This window comes from Sinohyriopsis cumingii, chromosome 8 (assembly GCF_028554795.1).
Source record: "Sinohyriopsis cumingii isolate HCF-2022 chromosome 8, ASM2855479v2, whole genome shotgun sequence".
Classification (NCBI taxonomy): domain Eukaryota; kingdom Metazoa; phylum Mollusca; class Bivalvia; order Unionida; family Unionidae; genus Sinohyriopsis; species Sinohyriopsis cumingii.
The window spans coordinates 51,232,517-51,248,353 of NC_142968.1; the positions used below are offsets into that span (position 1 = coordinate 51,232,517).

General features: G+C 34.1%; 1 protein-coding gene across 1 annotated transcript; it reads left to right on the forward strand.

Annotated features, from left to right (window-relative positions):
* The first annotated feature begins 314 nt into the window (after positions 1 to 314).
* Positions 315 to 10,609, forward strand: LOC149793506 (uncharacterized). Its single transcript, XM_089969011.1, is given in 5 exon segments — positions 315 to 329; positions 3,603 to 3,632; positions 3,634 to 3,819; positions 4,347 to 4,635; positions 5,963 to 10,609. Coding segments are annotated over 4 exon segments (510 nt in total). The 3' UTR covers positions 4,626 to 4,635; positions 5,963 to 10,609.
* Positions 10,610 to 15,837: the final 5,228 nt, after the last annotated feature.

A 15,837-nucleotide genomic window follows, 5' to 3' on the forward strand; every position in this document is an offset into this window, starting at 1 on the left:
CTTCAAGAGATGGCTCTTGACATCAGCTGTTTGGAAAGTTATTAATGCTTTCCACACAATATTTATCGATATTAATTGCCTGGTCACACTATATGTAATCTTCCCACCCTTCCTTCCAGTGCTAGCATTCTTTAAGGTGTTGATCAAGCCAACACCTGGTTTAAACCAGGTATAATTGTAGCCACCTAGCAGGTTGGGGAGTTGACCTGTACCAGTAGGAGTTTCTTCCCTTTGTGCGTATAGTGTATAGACAAAAATACATTTTCCTTCTATCCAGGAGGACCAGGTTCGTATGTAGTAAGAAAGCTATCATAATGTCTTACGATAAGGTAAGTATTATTGGAGATATGTATTATACTAAATGCTTGCTTTTTCAGCTGATCACAAAGAAGTTTACTTTTGTAATGTCACTTTTGATTGGCTGATATGAAAGCTCAGTTTACCATCTCCAGTGCTAGTCTAAGAATAATTTACCTCATTTGAGTCATGCTGTCACTACCTTCTCATAATCTATACAAGTCACCATTGCTTCTCTGCTGCATGTAAAAATTCTATATTAAAACAAAGTTGTAGATATTTTCTCAGCTTTACTTTTACTAAATGTATCAAAAGACCCACATGGAAAATTTAGACAGTCACTTGAACATCAATACCTGAAATATAATTGCCGATACAAGCAGGTACTTTTTTGGTTTGGAGGGGTACAGTTGGATTAACAAAATTAATTTGAAAGGTTTTGTTTTTATTTATTTCTACAGTAAGGTAGTTTTGGAAATAATGAATGAACTACGGGTATCAAAAAGATAACTTTATTCCATGAAACTGAAAAAGAGATGATGTACCAATTAAAAGGTATCATTTTTAAAGATATAAATTTTGACTTATGCATAGAAAAAGGATCAAATTAAATAAAAATGCTTTAACAGAGACTTTTGAAATATTTATTTATTATTGCAGGAGTGTTCCTTAATTCATTCAAATAATACACTTTGTACATAAAACTAAATGATTCTACAGAAGCATGTATATAGTATTATACCTTTCATCCTTAATTCTAGAAGTAATCATTTTTCCATCAACACTGAATTAATAATTCTTGGACCTATATTAGATATTGGGAAAATGGACTTGATAGCTCTTCAGAACAATTTTCCTCCAGCGGAATGGTAGATTGCTATCATAGCCCAGATATTCAGCATGTGATTGATTTAACTCACTTTATATCCAGCTAATATAACTTGCATTTTGCATAGACAGCAGATTTATAATGCAACTACATACCGTATACTCCTGTGGCACATTTTATTTAACAACCATTAGGCTTAGTTTACTTTGTTATGATGTGCATCTGTCCCATTGTTTCCCATTTTGTTTGTTCACAATTGTTTAAGTTTTCCAGTATGTACCATTTTCAACTTTGTGCATGGCTTGCACTTAATGTAAGAAAGAAGTATATTGATTTCAGGGTCTAAATGTTCAACATGACTATGATTGTAAGAAGACAATAGGATTCTGCACAATAACTTTTCTTCTTTATTACAAACATAGACTCATCTTTGTGTATGACGTGCACTTGGAGTGAGGTAGGAGTCTATTCATTTTGTATCAAAATGTTAACTATCACTGTCACTGTCTCAAAAATGAAAAATGATTCCTGCCCCAACATTTTAGCATTCAGCCATGCAACCTCACTAAAGTTTGTGGATGACTTTCATTTAGTCAATAAATACTCCAGTTTGTGTTTTTTTCAAAAGGTAAAGATCTATGTTAATGAAAAAACAAAAATTAGGTTTTGCATGGCCAGGATCATTGCAACTCAAAGAAAAAAATGAATTTTTGCAGACTAACATTTGTTCTAGAGTAAGTTCCTTTGCCAAACATTGTGGATGGCTTGCATTTTGGTTGATAAACAAATGTGTTTTCTTAGTTGAAAGGTCAAAAGTTATGGACATGGTGAATCTAAAAAGAAAATAATCATTTCTGCATAGTTAGTTTATTTACGACTGCTTGTCCTGATCAAAGATCATGTTGGTACCTTTAAAGAAGACTATTAAACACCGGCATATGTACAATGTACCATTTACGGTATTCATGTTGTACCAAATATGAGCAGTTGTTGTAAGTGTCAACATCATATTCATGTTTGTCCTTTCTTAGAGGGATAAACAATTATTCTGGCATAGGTTATGAAATTCTTATGATTTACTCTTTATAAGGTAAAGATGCCTGTAAAATACACGTTTTCTTTCTCTCAGTGTTATGAATTATGCTGCTAGATGCAGAACACACAGAAGACACAAATTTGAGCAATATAATGACCACAAAAGATACAGAAGGGGAAAGGTTCTAAATACAGATTCAAGGTCTGTGTGGTCACAACACAGGGAGGCACATGAAAATTCAGAAATGAAGCATTGATTGCAGATCCAGGTAAATTAGAGTTTTGTTCTGCTTGAACCGAGTATGATTGGTCATAAGTAAATGTTGGGATATGTTTGTTAATAATGTTCATAGTTTTTGGCATAGACAATGGATCTGATGGTTACAGATATTTTGTTATATGTTTATGAGGAAATCAATTAGTATTTCCAAGGGTACAAAATTTAATTACCCTTTAATTTGAGCAAAGATTGATGAGATGTCATTCATAATAAGAGCATGAATCTCTGCATCATAATTGTTTATTTAAAGAACACTGTATCTTCTTTATCACAGACGCATGCTTGACAGAACGTATTAACGTTTCAGTTAATGAGGTTATCACAGAAGTGTCCACAGACTAGCTGCAATGGCAGATTGACTCCTTTTCACATTAAATAAACCAGGGATATTGTATTTATGAAGATAACACTGAAACTGAATTGAAAGATAGAAGTAAAACATGAATTTCACATGACAACCTTTTATAATTGTTATATATTTATTGAAGTTTCACCACTCATAGGCATGACTGACTTTTTGATGACCAAATTTTCAGTTTATATCCTTATTTACAATGTGAGGATAATTTTTGCAAAGAACAACAAAATATATGCAGAGCAGTGTTGCCTTTCTAAATAGCTATTTCTTCAAATCTGAGCACACATTTCTGACATGAAGCATGCTTTCATCTATTCACATCAACACATCTGGTGTAGAGAACACATGTCGCTTAGTGCACGCAGGAAAAAATGCTGAGATGTGGACTACTGTGTTATGAGAACACCAGTTCCAGCACACTGACTGTAATGGGTTTCTATCACTGGATTTAAATCCTGAAGAGACAAGAGGTCTGGTATTGCACGGGAGAGCAATATATTCGGCATGCAGTTACACATCAAGAATATTTCAACTGTATGAAGTGATGCTGTGGAAGAAAAACTACCTGTGTAAATAGCTCAGTAAAGATAGGACTTTCACATACTTCTATTGGGAACAAAATGTTAAGAACTATTCTGTTAACTGAAAATGTGCCAGCTCCCTCAACAAAAGTGATGCATAAAAGTGTCAGTACTGATTGCCAAGAAATTCAATGTACAGATATGAGAGACATGGCTGAATTTAGAATTGGTGTCAAGGAATTTTAAATTTATTATTGGAAATGACAGATATAACTGATATTCAATTTTACTCTACATATAATAGTGGGCAGGTTAGACACCCTTTCAACCAGCTACCCAGTGCACACACATTCAAGTTGAAGACACTGCTCCCAAGAAAATGGTCATGCATATGACCACAAAATATAACCTATGCACATTGGGTTCAATTCACACATCAGATGATGATGCCAAATTGTGTCATTGCTCAGCAAATATAAGTTTACAAACAAAACATTGGAGATGACTTCAGCTTTTGTAAAAAAGAGCTTACATTTGAAGAAAAAAAAGACAATCTAGAGGCATGCAAAATTACAACTGATCCAGATACTGCTAATTACTGGGCTGGCCTGGACCTTAGGAGGGAAGGAACGACCAGAACAGTACCTGTATATTATATTGCTACATGCTCTCTAGGTCCAAAATATAGAAAGTTTATCAAAAGCCAGAGTAAATTAATTGATCGGATGCCAAGAAGAACTAAAAAAACTGAGGGACAAGATGCAGAACACTTTATACTTGATTTGAGTAAGAGGTGCCAGGCTGAGTTTGAAAAATTATTCTGAAATCTGATAAATGCACATAAAAAATTAATATATAATTTATCTTATGCAGCATATGCAATTATTAAGGGCTATCAAGGTGATCATAGTCTTTGTGTGTTGTGGTAGCTGGTACAAGCTGGATAGACATAAGTACATTCTTGCCAAGTGATTTCAAACTGAAAATATGTGATAGAGAGCAGTGTACATTATGCATTTGTGTTGAGTACTGGTTTGGTACGTCTACAGCGTTAAAAACAACATTAAACAAGAACACTTAGAAAGTGGAATCAGTGAATTGATGGATGAAAACTGCAGCTTGCCACAGAATATAACCTTTAAGAGAAACTACCATGGTAGGGATCATAGTGCTGCCCTAGACTGTAACCATGGACCTGGAGAATGTCTGGTGAAGCTGTGTCAATCTATTGGCTGTCTGAATTCAGATTGCAGTTCTATGGAACAACATCTTAAAGGGCAAGCAAGATATATATCTCAGAGATAAAATGTATAAGGCAAGTATAGTATATAAGAGAAATAGATCTCAGAAAAGGGCATTTCTTTACAAACTCTATGGGAAATATCAAGAAGAAACGAATTAAAACAAAGGAAGATTAATGTGTACTAAGGCTAACAAAGTCAAAGCAAAATACAAACATTCTTAACATAAACCATCTTATTGCTTTTCTACAGCTTGATGCAATGTGGTATGTGCAGTTTTTTGCTGTCCTTAATTTGTACAGTACTGTCTGCTTTGACTCACTGAATGTGTCTGTCCAGTTAAATAATTAGTATTGATACATAAACAATTGTGACAAAAGTGGCTTATATTTAAAATCTCTCCCCCACCGTCTTTTCGGGAATTATTGCATATGTTAAATGGTATTTAACCATATAAGCCAATCTGTGGGCACCAACATATATAATTCTGCCACTGGGCCATACTATTATCTTTTTTCCCATCGTCTGATCCATCTATCACCCCTGTCCATTGCATACAGCCCTTCCCACCTGTGTTTTATATAGATTCTTTCTCCAAATCACATGCAAACGATGCAAAATCCACGGAAACAACAGACTCCTGTTATGGTATAGGTCCCATATAGGAATCACTGTACTAATTCAGCTCCCATAGTAAACATGGAAAAAACATAATATTCAAAATTCAATAACTTAAAATTTCTGGATGCTGATGATCAGACCAGTATTTCTCCATGCACAAACATCCTTAATGGAAGCTTCTCTATGGAGAACACTATATGAGCTGCGCCATTTTGCAAAATGAATCAGGTGCTACTTTCATTATTGAGTGCTTCTAAGTCAGGACTAGAAATACTAACATTGCATCAGTAGAATTTTGTCTACATTTTGTTTTTAAATTACAGATTGGATGTGATCTCAAAACATATTTTAACTAAAATTTTGCTTTTCATTATTAACCAATTATGGACCACCAAACCCCTATATAGTCTATTTTATGTTCAACCATTTCTAAACTGGTTCAGTTTTTCCGTGAAATTAGTAATATGTGTCCTTTAATATCATTGTTAAATCCAAAGCTTTTAAGTTTGCTTCTTATGAATAATTAACAATTCTTCTTCTTTGTGACCAATTTAATTTTTTTTTTCTTCAAACAAATATAGAACAATTTTTTATATCGTGTAGTAGCCCAATAGGCTACCTGAATTTAACTTAAAGTAGCTCAGATCCAATCTTGTGGTAGCTCCAGGGCTCTGGGCAAACGATTGGTAGGACCCTGTTCACATATTAATCAAAATTATTTATTAATTGTAAACATGGACTGTATTAATTTTAACATTGTTCATTTTTATTGACTTGCAGGAGAGGACAAGAAATGACTAATAAGAGGATTCACTGAGGGTGAACCACTGATGATAGAATGAGGTTATTTCCTTTTGATAAGTGACTTACATGCAATGCCACTGCATCATCTAGATTCCAGAGAGTGCATACATAACAAAATACATGCTAAAAAAGAATAAAAACAGCTTGTTCTTTTTCTTTTATATAGTATATCTCTGAGTTTGTTTTTATTGATGTTTTATGGCCAGAGTACATAATCACAGATTCAGCCTAATATCTTTGCATTATTTGAAACATCTATATAGCTGTTCCACAAAGTGAAGTAGTACCAGTGTAAAGCTTTGAAGCATGTATGTGGCAATGCTTTTGCTATCTAGATTTTCATTGTAAATTGGCCACATCAGCAAAAAGATATACAAATTAAACCTTATGTCCTATTCACAATTGCTAGTATTTGCTCTGTATTGATGTGTTTGTGTTCCTTGGTTAATCAACATAATTTTATATTTTTAGACTTTAGGTGGCAGCGTCCAGTTTCGTAAATTGGCCCCTGACAAATTTCTTAACTTAAGGCTATGATGTGACTTTTTCAGCTATTATTGTTTACTATTTATAGATATGGATATATTTTTGAACTGGGTGTTTCGGGCTTGTGTTGTTCTCGAAATTGATGTCAGGCATGTACACTTTCCATAGTTGCTCTGCAGTATGTTGGTAGTGAAATACCAATAGTCGGCTAGGAAAAAGAGCTAGCCTCCCATAGCAGTAGACACGTGGGTTCAAGGCAAGTAGAGTATCTCAAAAACGGCTTGGATGACAACTATTCTGAATTGCATCAAACTATTCAGTAGACAATGTTTTTCAAACTTTTCATCCAGGGAAAGAGCTTGTGTTTGCACTGTGAGCACCACATGCTGTCAAAAATGGCCTTTGGATGTGAAAAATGCTTGTATAAAATAGGGGTTCGGGTGCATAAACTTTTCTAATCAACTGCCATTGACCTCTCTGGTCAAGTTAATACTATTCTTATGCTTTATTTTAATATAGGTATCTAAAAATATGGAGCTTTATGAACTCACTTGTGTATTTCATTTTTTTATGATCTTTTATACTAGGTCGCTGATTGCTGTATTAAATTTGTACATAAAAACTGGTCCCTGCCCCCTTAAGGAAAATTGATAATTTTTGTATGGGGCAGTCAGCCACATCTATTATATTTTTCTGTTTCTTTGTGTATATTTAAATAATTTTTATGCATTACAGGGCTGAGCAAATTTATTTTTAACCACTAGTCCAGGACAAGTGGTTTCAGAACAGTAACTAGTCCCACCTTTCTCTTCACTAGTCCCACCTTACTTTTCACTGGTCCCATAATGGTAATCACTTGTCACTTGCCGAGATTTGATGCGACGTAAGTACTTAATACATATTTAAAAAAACAACATGATATACAACATAATTATTTCTTAAAAAATTTTAATTTATAAAAACATTGGTTGTTTTACATTTGGCTTCTTCAGGTTTATGTATATATGTTTTAGCTGATGGATTTGAAGTTATGTCAATGTATATGTCTGCCACCTTCCGAGTCATATATTCAAACCAGGGATAACAAGCACACTCAGTATCCGTCATACGTTTTATCCCTCCATTTTCAAACAAATTTACCTTCTCCGAATTGCCGTTATTACCTTCCATGCGAAAATAATTTAGCAAACTCATTTTATCCACAGAGTAACTATCAGCTTGCTTGACAGCTACTTCTAAAGTGATCATAAGATCAATTTTCTCTTTGAAACATGAACTGAAACAGCTCATTAATTAGCGTAATTGTTTCGCTTCAAACACAATATCCCAAGTAGAAATTAATCATCTGTATAATCAATTATAAAGTAAAGAATTATTACTGTCATTTAATCAGTTCATGAACGGAACTAACACTGATGTCGGTAAAGTGCCTTTCATTAATTTAATTACACTGACTCGCTGGATTAAAATCATAGTGAGCCGCTGGTTATGATCTAGATTGAGTAACCTCATTGCAACAAAACCACTTACAACACTGCGAATTGAACATACTGGCTTTCTTTTGTTTGACGTGTTTTGATTTGCTGATAATTTGGTCGCTTAGCCCAATATGCAGTCAAGTGGTAACAGATGTCACGACTGAATACACAAAACCCACAATGTAGCGTGCGTGCACCTTGCGCCACCATTTTTAGTCCCTAACAAACCTTTGTCAACATTAGTCATCATGTATATTCAAGATGATAATATGATTTAACTGTCGATAAGAACATTTACTTCATCGAAACAATACATAGATTAAACTTGAAACTAAGTGTCCTACATCACGAAAGTAAAAATAAAGCTGGAAGTTCCCTTGCTTTCATCGAAAGACAGAATAGTGAAGTGACACCGTAATCGTGCATATTGCTATCAAATAGAAATGCAGTTATTTTTAAATTTTTTTACAAACAGACAATATTGACATTTAAATAGTGTTTTGTGTCATATCCCTAAGCTTGTCATCTCACAATAACGGTTCTGGATAATGATTTTCGTGATAAAATATCAGTTACGGATTAAAATTTCTTAACACGTTTTATGTCAGAACTTTTATGTACAAATACTGTTTGCGACAACAGTGTTTGTGCCAAAGACAGTTGACAAATCAATTTAATTAGCATGGTCAAATATTGTATTTGTGACGGAGATGTTGGACGTAGGATGATACTGAATGAAAGCAATAACTGTTCAAAGAAGTTTGATCTTCAGTGTATTCAAGCGAAACACGTGCCAAACGGAACATGACTTTGTGTCGAATGTCAAAAAGAAGTATTCCTGAAATGCTTTTAGAAATATGAAATTATATATTAACAATTAGCCTTTTAACTTGAACGATAACCAAATGATTGATTTCAGCCCATGACAATTACAAATGATTACATGTTTCTACTTGTTTGTGTCTCCATTTGTTTATGCGTTGGTTTATTGATCGATCTATTTTGTTTATGAAAGAATAACAAGGATGGTTGAAATTTAAATGTTTTACTTGAAGAAAACAAGTAGAAAAGTCACGCATTCAGTCTCGTGTGGTTGACATGCACAACATAATGTGATGTATTGTTATAATCTTACGCACAAAATGAGACGTGCCTTCATAATTATGCAGGAAAAACAGTGCTATTAGGTGCCAGTTTGCAGGGTTAGGGACTCAAAATGGCGGATGTGGACGTACACAAGTTTTGTGAGGTCACGTGAAAACAACTGATACACGAAGAGGGGTAGAATGAAGTATTCAGTACACCTGGAGGGCATGATTGGCCAAATAAAGGTAGATATAGTGATTAAAGCACGAAAATAAGGACCAGCCCTACTTTTTTGAAAAGCGCTTGTCCCGGACTAGCGACTTGGAAAAGTTTACTTGCCCGACATCAAAAATGACTAGTCCCGGACGTCACGCTATGGGATTTGCTCAGCCCTGCATTAGCTTCATTCTGTTTCCTTCCTTTTTCCATATATCACTTAGTGTTGTATGTAATGCTCTTTGGAGAGGGAGGTAACAGTGTTTTGTACCTCATTGTAAAAACTGTTTACATCATGACAAAGTAGCATATTTTGGACTTAACTTACTAAATATGGGAACAAAATGGTAACTATAATGTATTGTCTTGTACTTTCTGTAGCTGTCAAGGTTTGCACCCCTATTTTTATGAATAATTTTCACATTTCAATACAGACACACATAAACAATTACATAGCATGTCAACATGTATTCTTAAAAGTAATTTTACTCCACAGGAGAAGATATAATTCAGAGGAATCATACATGAACATACTGTTGTGAATATTGAATGTCACCAGTGGAATGGTCTTAGAAATAACGATGCATATGGGATATTGCTTGCTATATTTTGGTGAGAAGAATGAAAGTTTTATCACACCGACAAAGTTTCTGCTTGCATGATCCCATTCTGAAGTTGACATAAGAGATTCATATCTCACACTTGGGTGATAATAGGAAATGTTTCAGTGTTATGCATATATCTTGAAATTTCTAGGTTCAGTTAAGAAAGGGGGAAATGCTTAAAATTAAATGGCAGTTTCATGCATTTGACAATACACCTAGTTTTTCCTTTGAAACACTGAATGTTAAAAGTACATTAATATCACTTGTTTCTTTTCTTTTTACAGGTCTCAGTTTGCATGGTAAGAGAGTAGAATTAATCAGTTAGTCATGCTGAAAGAAACAATAGCTTCAATCTCATCTAGATACTCATTCAGATCTAAGTGCACAAGAGAGTGACTTTGACGGACAGATTTAGCTTCTGCAGGAGTTGTTTTGTGGTACGTGCTTATCAAAAGCCAAGCTTGTGAAATGCTTTTTACCTTGAACTGAATTTTCCACTGTAAATATTTGTTCTATACATTATTTTATTATTTACTATGATTTTGTAAACTCCAGAAAACATGAAAGTCAGTTGTAAGTAAATTGGTGTCTGAGAAGAAATTGAGTAATTTGTGTATATATATGGTCAATTTCATTGGCTATGTATCTATGCATTTATTTGATATGTCACTTTGTAAATTTTAGGGTCACACACATCAGTATATCAATATTCCAGCATTGTCTAATGTTAATTGATTAAACTTTGACTTCTCCAAACCTGCCAGACTTGTGTTGTAATTACCCCCCCCCCAACACACACTGACAGAGCACTGATGCTGCTATTAGCATCTCCAGAACGATAAGGGAAAGTTAGGAACTGCTTCTTTTATATCTGTCTAAAAGTACTTCTAAAGCACATTATTTACTTAAATGAGTGATCTCTTTAAGTTTGCTAGAAGAGTTTATAGAAACTTTTCACTTCTGTCACTGGCAACTAACATAGCATTTCTGTCATTCCCTCCTAAAATTTATAACTTCCAGATCTCTTCTTGACATTCATGAAACATTGTAAAGGAATTTTGATTTGGTACTGATGCTATTGTAGTAAACAAAGACCAAAAGCATTGTAGGTTGCAAACAATTTGAAATCTTTAAAGAAATGCAGTCAGTCATAGCTCACAATGTAAATAATGCAGTGTTTTTGCCGCAAAGAGGTAACTTTTTTAAAAGCATCATACCATTTTTAGTTTTGCTCACAATATTTTTTACTTTATACCATTGTAATAAATGATGTCTAAATATGTGATATGTACACAACTTTTGACAGAAACCATTTTCAGCCAAATTCTTAAGGTTGCAGGGTCCAGTTTCGTAAATTGGCCCCTGGCAAATTTCCTAACTTAAGGCTATGGTGTGACTTTTTCAGCTATTATTGTTTACTATTTATAGATATAGATATATATATTTGTGAACTAGGTATTTGGGGCTTGTGTTGTTCTTGAAATTGATGTCAGCCATGTACACTTTCCATAGTTGCTCTGCAGTATGTTGATAGTGAACTACCAATAGTTGGCTAGGAAGAAGATTTAGCCTCCCATAGCAGTAGACACATGGGTTCAAGGCAAGTAGAGTATCTCAAAAACGGCTTGGATGACAACTATTCTGAATTGCATCAAACTATTTAGTAGACAATCTTTTTCAAAATTTTCATCCAGGGAAAGCGATTGTGTTTGCACTGATGATTGTTAAGATTATAATTATTGAACAGTAGTAACAGCTGAGAAGTGGCAGTATCAATGTACAATACACACGTCAGTAGGGAAATAGTTTAATAGTCTTTATGGCTTCCCTTAGTAAGATGTTGAGCTTGTTCACTTTGATAATTAGTGGCTATTACTAATGACAATAGTTGTGAAAATTACAAATCCTAATGGCCGCGAGGTCAGATCTGTGTGATGTTACATATTGAAGCCGTTTTGGCTTCTCTCACTTAGTGTAAATAAATGTATGAAAACAATAGGGTACCAGACTGCGACTAACGAATCACGTGACAAGATCACTTCCATTAAAACACAAGCCAATTTGTTTAGATGAATAAAAAATTGTTTTATCAGTATTGTAGTTAACAACATGAATAACTCATTGCAAAAAGATAAACATGTCGTCGAGGAAAATAAATGTTCTGAGTTTAGAAGAGAACGTAAAAGTAATTCAACCGACCAAGTGGGGGGGGGGCGGGTCGGAAAGACTCTGATAAACAATATTGAGAAAGATAAGGAAACAATTCTGCAGAAGTGGGAAGGTGAAATGGACAGAGATAGGAAGATTGTTTGTGCCAGGAGATGTTTGTATCCTGATTTGAATGACAAGAAAAAGCAACAATTTTGTCAGTTGAATTGGGATGTAACGACTTTACCGCAAGAAACGGATGGTTGCACAGATTTCAAGTGCAACACAATATTAAGTGTTGTGTCCTTAGTGGAGAATAAGCTGATGTTAATAATGAAGTTGTCGAAGATTGGAACAAAAGACTAAATAATATATGCAAGGGATATGACAGCCAGGATATTTTTAATTGTGACGAGACTGGTTTGATTTTTAGACTGTTACCAACAAAATGACAGAGGATGTGATCCGTAACATAATTATAAAGACAGTTTTAAAACTATATCAATGGTTATTCATAACATTCTTTTGAAAATGATGAAACAGTTTGTTTTACATTTGTTTCACAATATGCATGTGATTGTTTAATGAAAATATTACATTTGTTTTGAATTAAATGTACTTGTGACATTCTTTATATGTATTTACTATTCACATTTGTCATCCCCCTTTAGAAAGGCCACCCTCATTATAAGGCCACTTCCCTGCTGCAATAGGGGTGGCCTTATACTTGATTATATCATCTGGTCCATTTACATAAAGCAGGAATGAGACAGTTCTAATTGATCTTGAATGAGAAAGTTGTAATTGTAAATGGCAGATAGGGTTTGGGAAAGATCTTATGAATGCCAATATGGTTGACTGATCCATTCATGAATTTTTTAGTGATTAAATCTGACTTATGTGTGATTGAAATTTCTTTGCACAAGCTAGTCAACTTTCGAGTCATGCTACATCCATATTGTGAAATAAAAAGTGTGTTCTTAAAATATGATTTGCCCTTCATAAAATATAATAACAAACATGTACAGTTGAGTTCAAGATTTCAAATTAAATGACCTTTCCATGATTACACACAAAACTGTTTTGTTGAGCACAAAGGTGGCCGTAAAATATATGGACACTGGTGAAGCTGAGTTTGTCATTAACATAGACCCTGAAGCTTGGTCTGACTAGTTAACCAGTCACAACAAGACCGTTTGACTAGACTAGAGTACCAGGCATGACACAATATACACACAATGTATTTAATAGCGGGATAAACAAAGACTAGAGTACTATGCATGACACAGAATATATTCCCCATCTATTTAATACTGATATAACCAAAGACCAGACTACCAAGTGTGACACAGAATATACCCCCATGTATTTAATACAAAGATAAACAAAGACCAGAGTACCATGAATGACACAGAATATACCAATATGTATTTAATGCTGAGATAAACAAAGACCAGAGTACCATGCATGGCATAGAATATACCACCATATGTTTAATACTCAGATAAACAAAGACTAGAGTACCATTCCTGATACAGAATATACACCCCATGTATTTAATACTGATAAAAACAAAGACCCGAGTACCATGCGTGACACAGAATATACCCTCATGTATTTAATAATGAGATAAAGACATGTAATATTGACATAAAAAAGACCAGAGTACCATGCATGACACGGAATATACCCCCATGCATTTAATGCTGAGATATTAAAAGACTAGAGTAACATACATGGCATATACCCACATTGTATTTAATACTGAGATAAACAAAGACCAGAGTACCATGCATGACACAGAATAAACCAACAATGTATTTAATACTCTGAGATTAACAAAGACTAGAATACCATTCCTGACACAGAATGTACACACAATGTATTTAACAGTGAGATAAACAAAGACTAGAGTATCATGCATGACACAGAATATACCCACCATATATTTAATAGCGAGATAGACAAAGACTAGCGTACTATGCATGACACAGAATATACAAACCATGTATTTAATACTGATATGAACAAAGATCAGAGTACCAAACATGGCACATAATATACACACACTGTGTTTAATACTGAGATAAACAAGGACCAGAGTCCCATGCATGACACAGAATATACCAACAATGTATCTAATACACTGAAATTAACAAAGACTTGGAGTACCATTCATGACACAGAATATACACACAATGTATGTAACAGTGAGATAAACAAAGACTAGAGTATCATCCATGACACAGAAAATACCCACCATGTATTTAATAGCGAGATAAACAAAGACTAGCATACTATGCATGACACAGAATATGCGCACCATGTATTTGATACTGAGATAAACAAAGACTAGATTACCATGCATGGCATAGAATATACCACCGTATATTTAATACACAGATATACAAATAATAGAGTACCATGAATGACATAGAATATACTTCCCATGTATTTAATACTGATATAAACAAAGACCAGAGTACCATGCATGACACAGAATATTCCCCCATGTATTTAATACTGAGATAAACAAAGACTAGAGTAGGATGCATGACACAGAATATACTTCCCATGTATTTAATACTGATATAAAAAGACCAGAGTACCATGCATGACACTGAATATACACACACTCTATTTTATTGTGAGATAAACAAAGACCAGAGTATCATGCATGACACAGAATATACTTCCCATGTATTTAATACTGATATAAACAAAGGCCAGAGTACGATGCATGAAACAGAATATACCCACACTGTATTTTATACTGATATAAACAAAGACCAGAGTACCATGCATGACACAGAATATTCCCCCATGTATTTAATACTGAGATAAACAAAGACTAGAGTAGGATGCATGGCACAGAATATACAGCCATGTATTTAATACTGAGGTAAACAAAGACCAGAAAACCATGCATGACACAGAATATACTTCCCATGTATTTATTACTGATATAAACAATGAACAGAGCACCATGCATGACACAGTATATACCCCTATGTATTTAATACTGATATAAACAAAGACTAGAGTACCATGCACGGCATAGAATATACCACAATATATATAATACTCAGATAAGCAAAGACCCGAGTACCATGTGTGACACAGAATATACCCACAATTTATTTAATACTGAGATAAACAAAGACCAGAGTACCATGCCTGATACATAATATACCAACAATGTATTTAATACTCTGAGATTAACAAAGACTAGAGTGCCATTCATGACATAGAATATACACACATTGTATTTACTAGTGAGATAAACAAAGACTAGAATACCATGCATGACACAGAATATACCAACAATGTATTTAATACTTTGAGATTAACAAAGACTAGACAACCATTCATGACATAGAATATACACACTTTGTATTTAATAGTGAGATAAACAAAGACTAGAATACCATGCATGACACAGAATATACTCACCATGAATGTAATGGCGAGATAAACAAAGACTAGCATAATATGCATGACACAGAATATACTCCCGATGTATTTAATACTGATCTTAACAAAGACCAGAGTACCATGCATGACACAGAATATACCCCCATGTATTTAATACTGAGATAAACAAAGACTAGAGGAGGATGCATGACACAGAATATACTTCCCATGTATTTAATACTGATATAAAAAGACCAGAGTACCATGCATGACACAGAATATACAGCCATGTATTTAATACTGAGGTAAACAAAGACCAGAATACCATGCATGACACAGAATATACTTCCCATGTATGTAATAATGAGATAAAAAAAAGAGTAGAGTACCATACATGGCACATATATACCTATAAGCT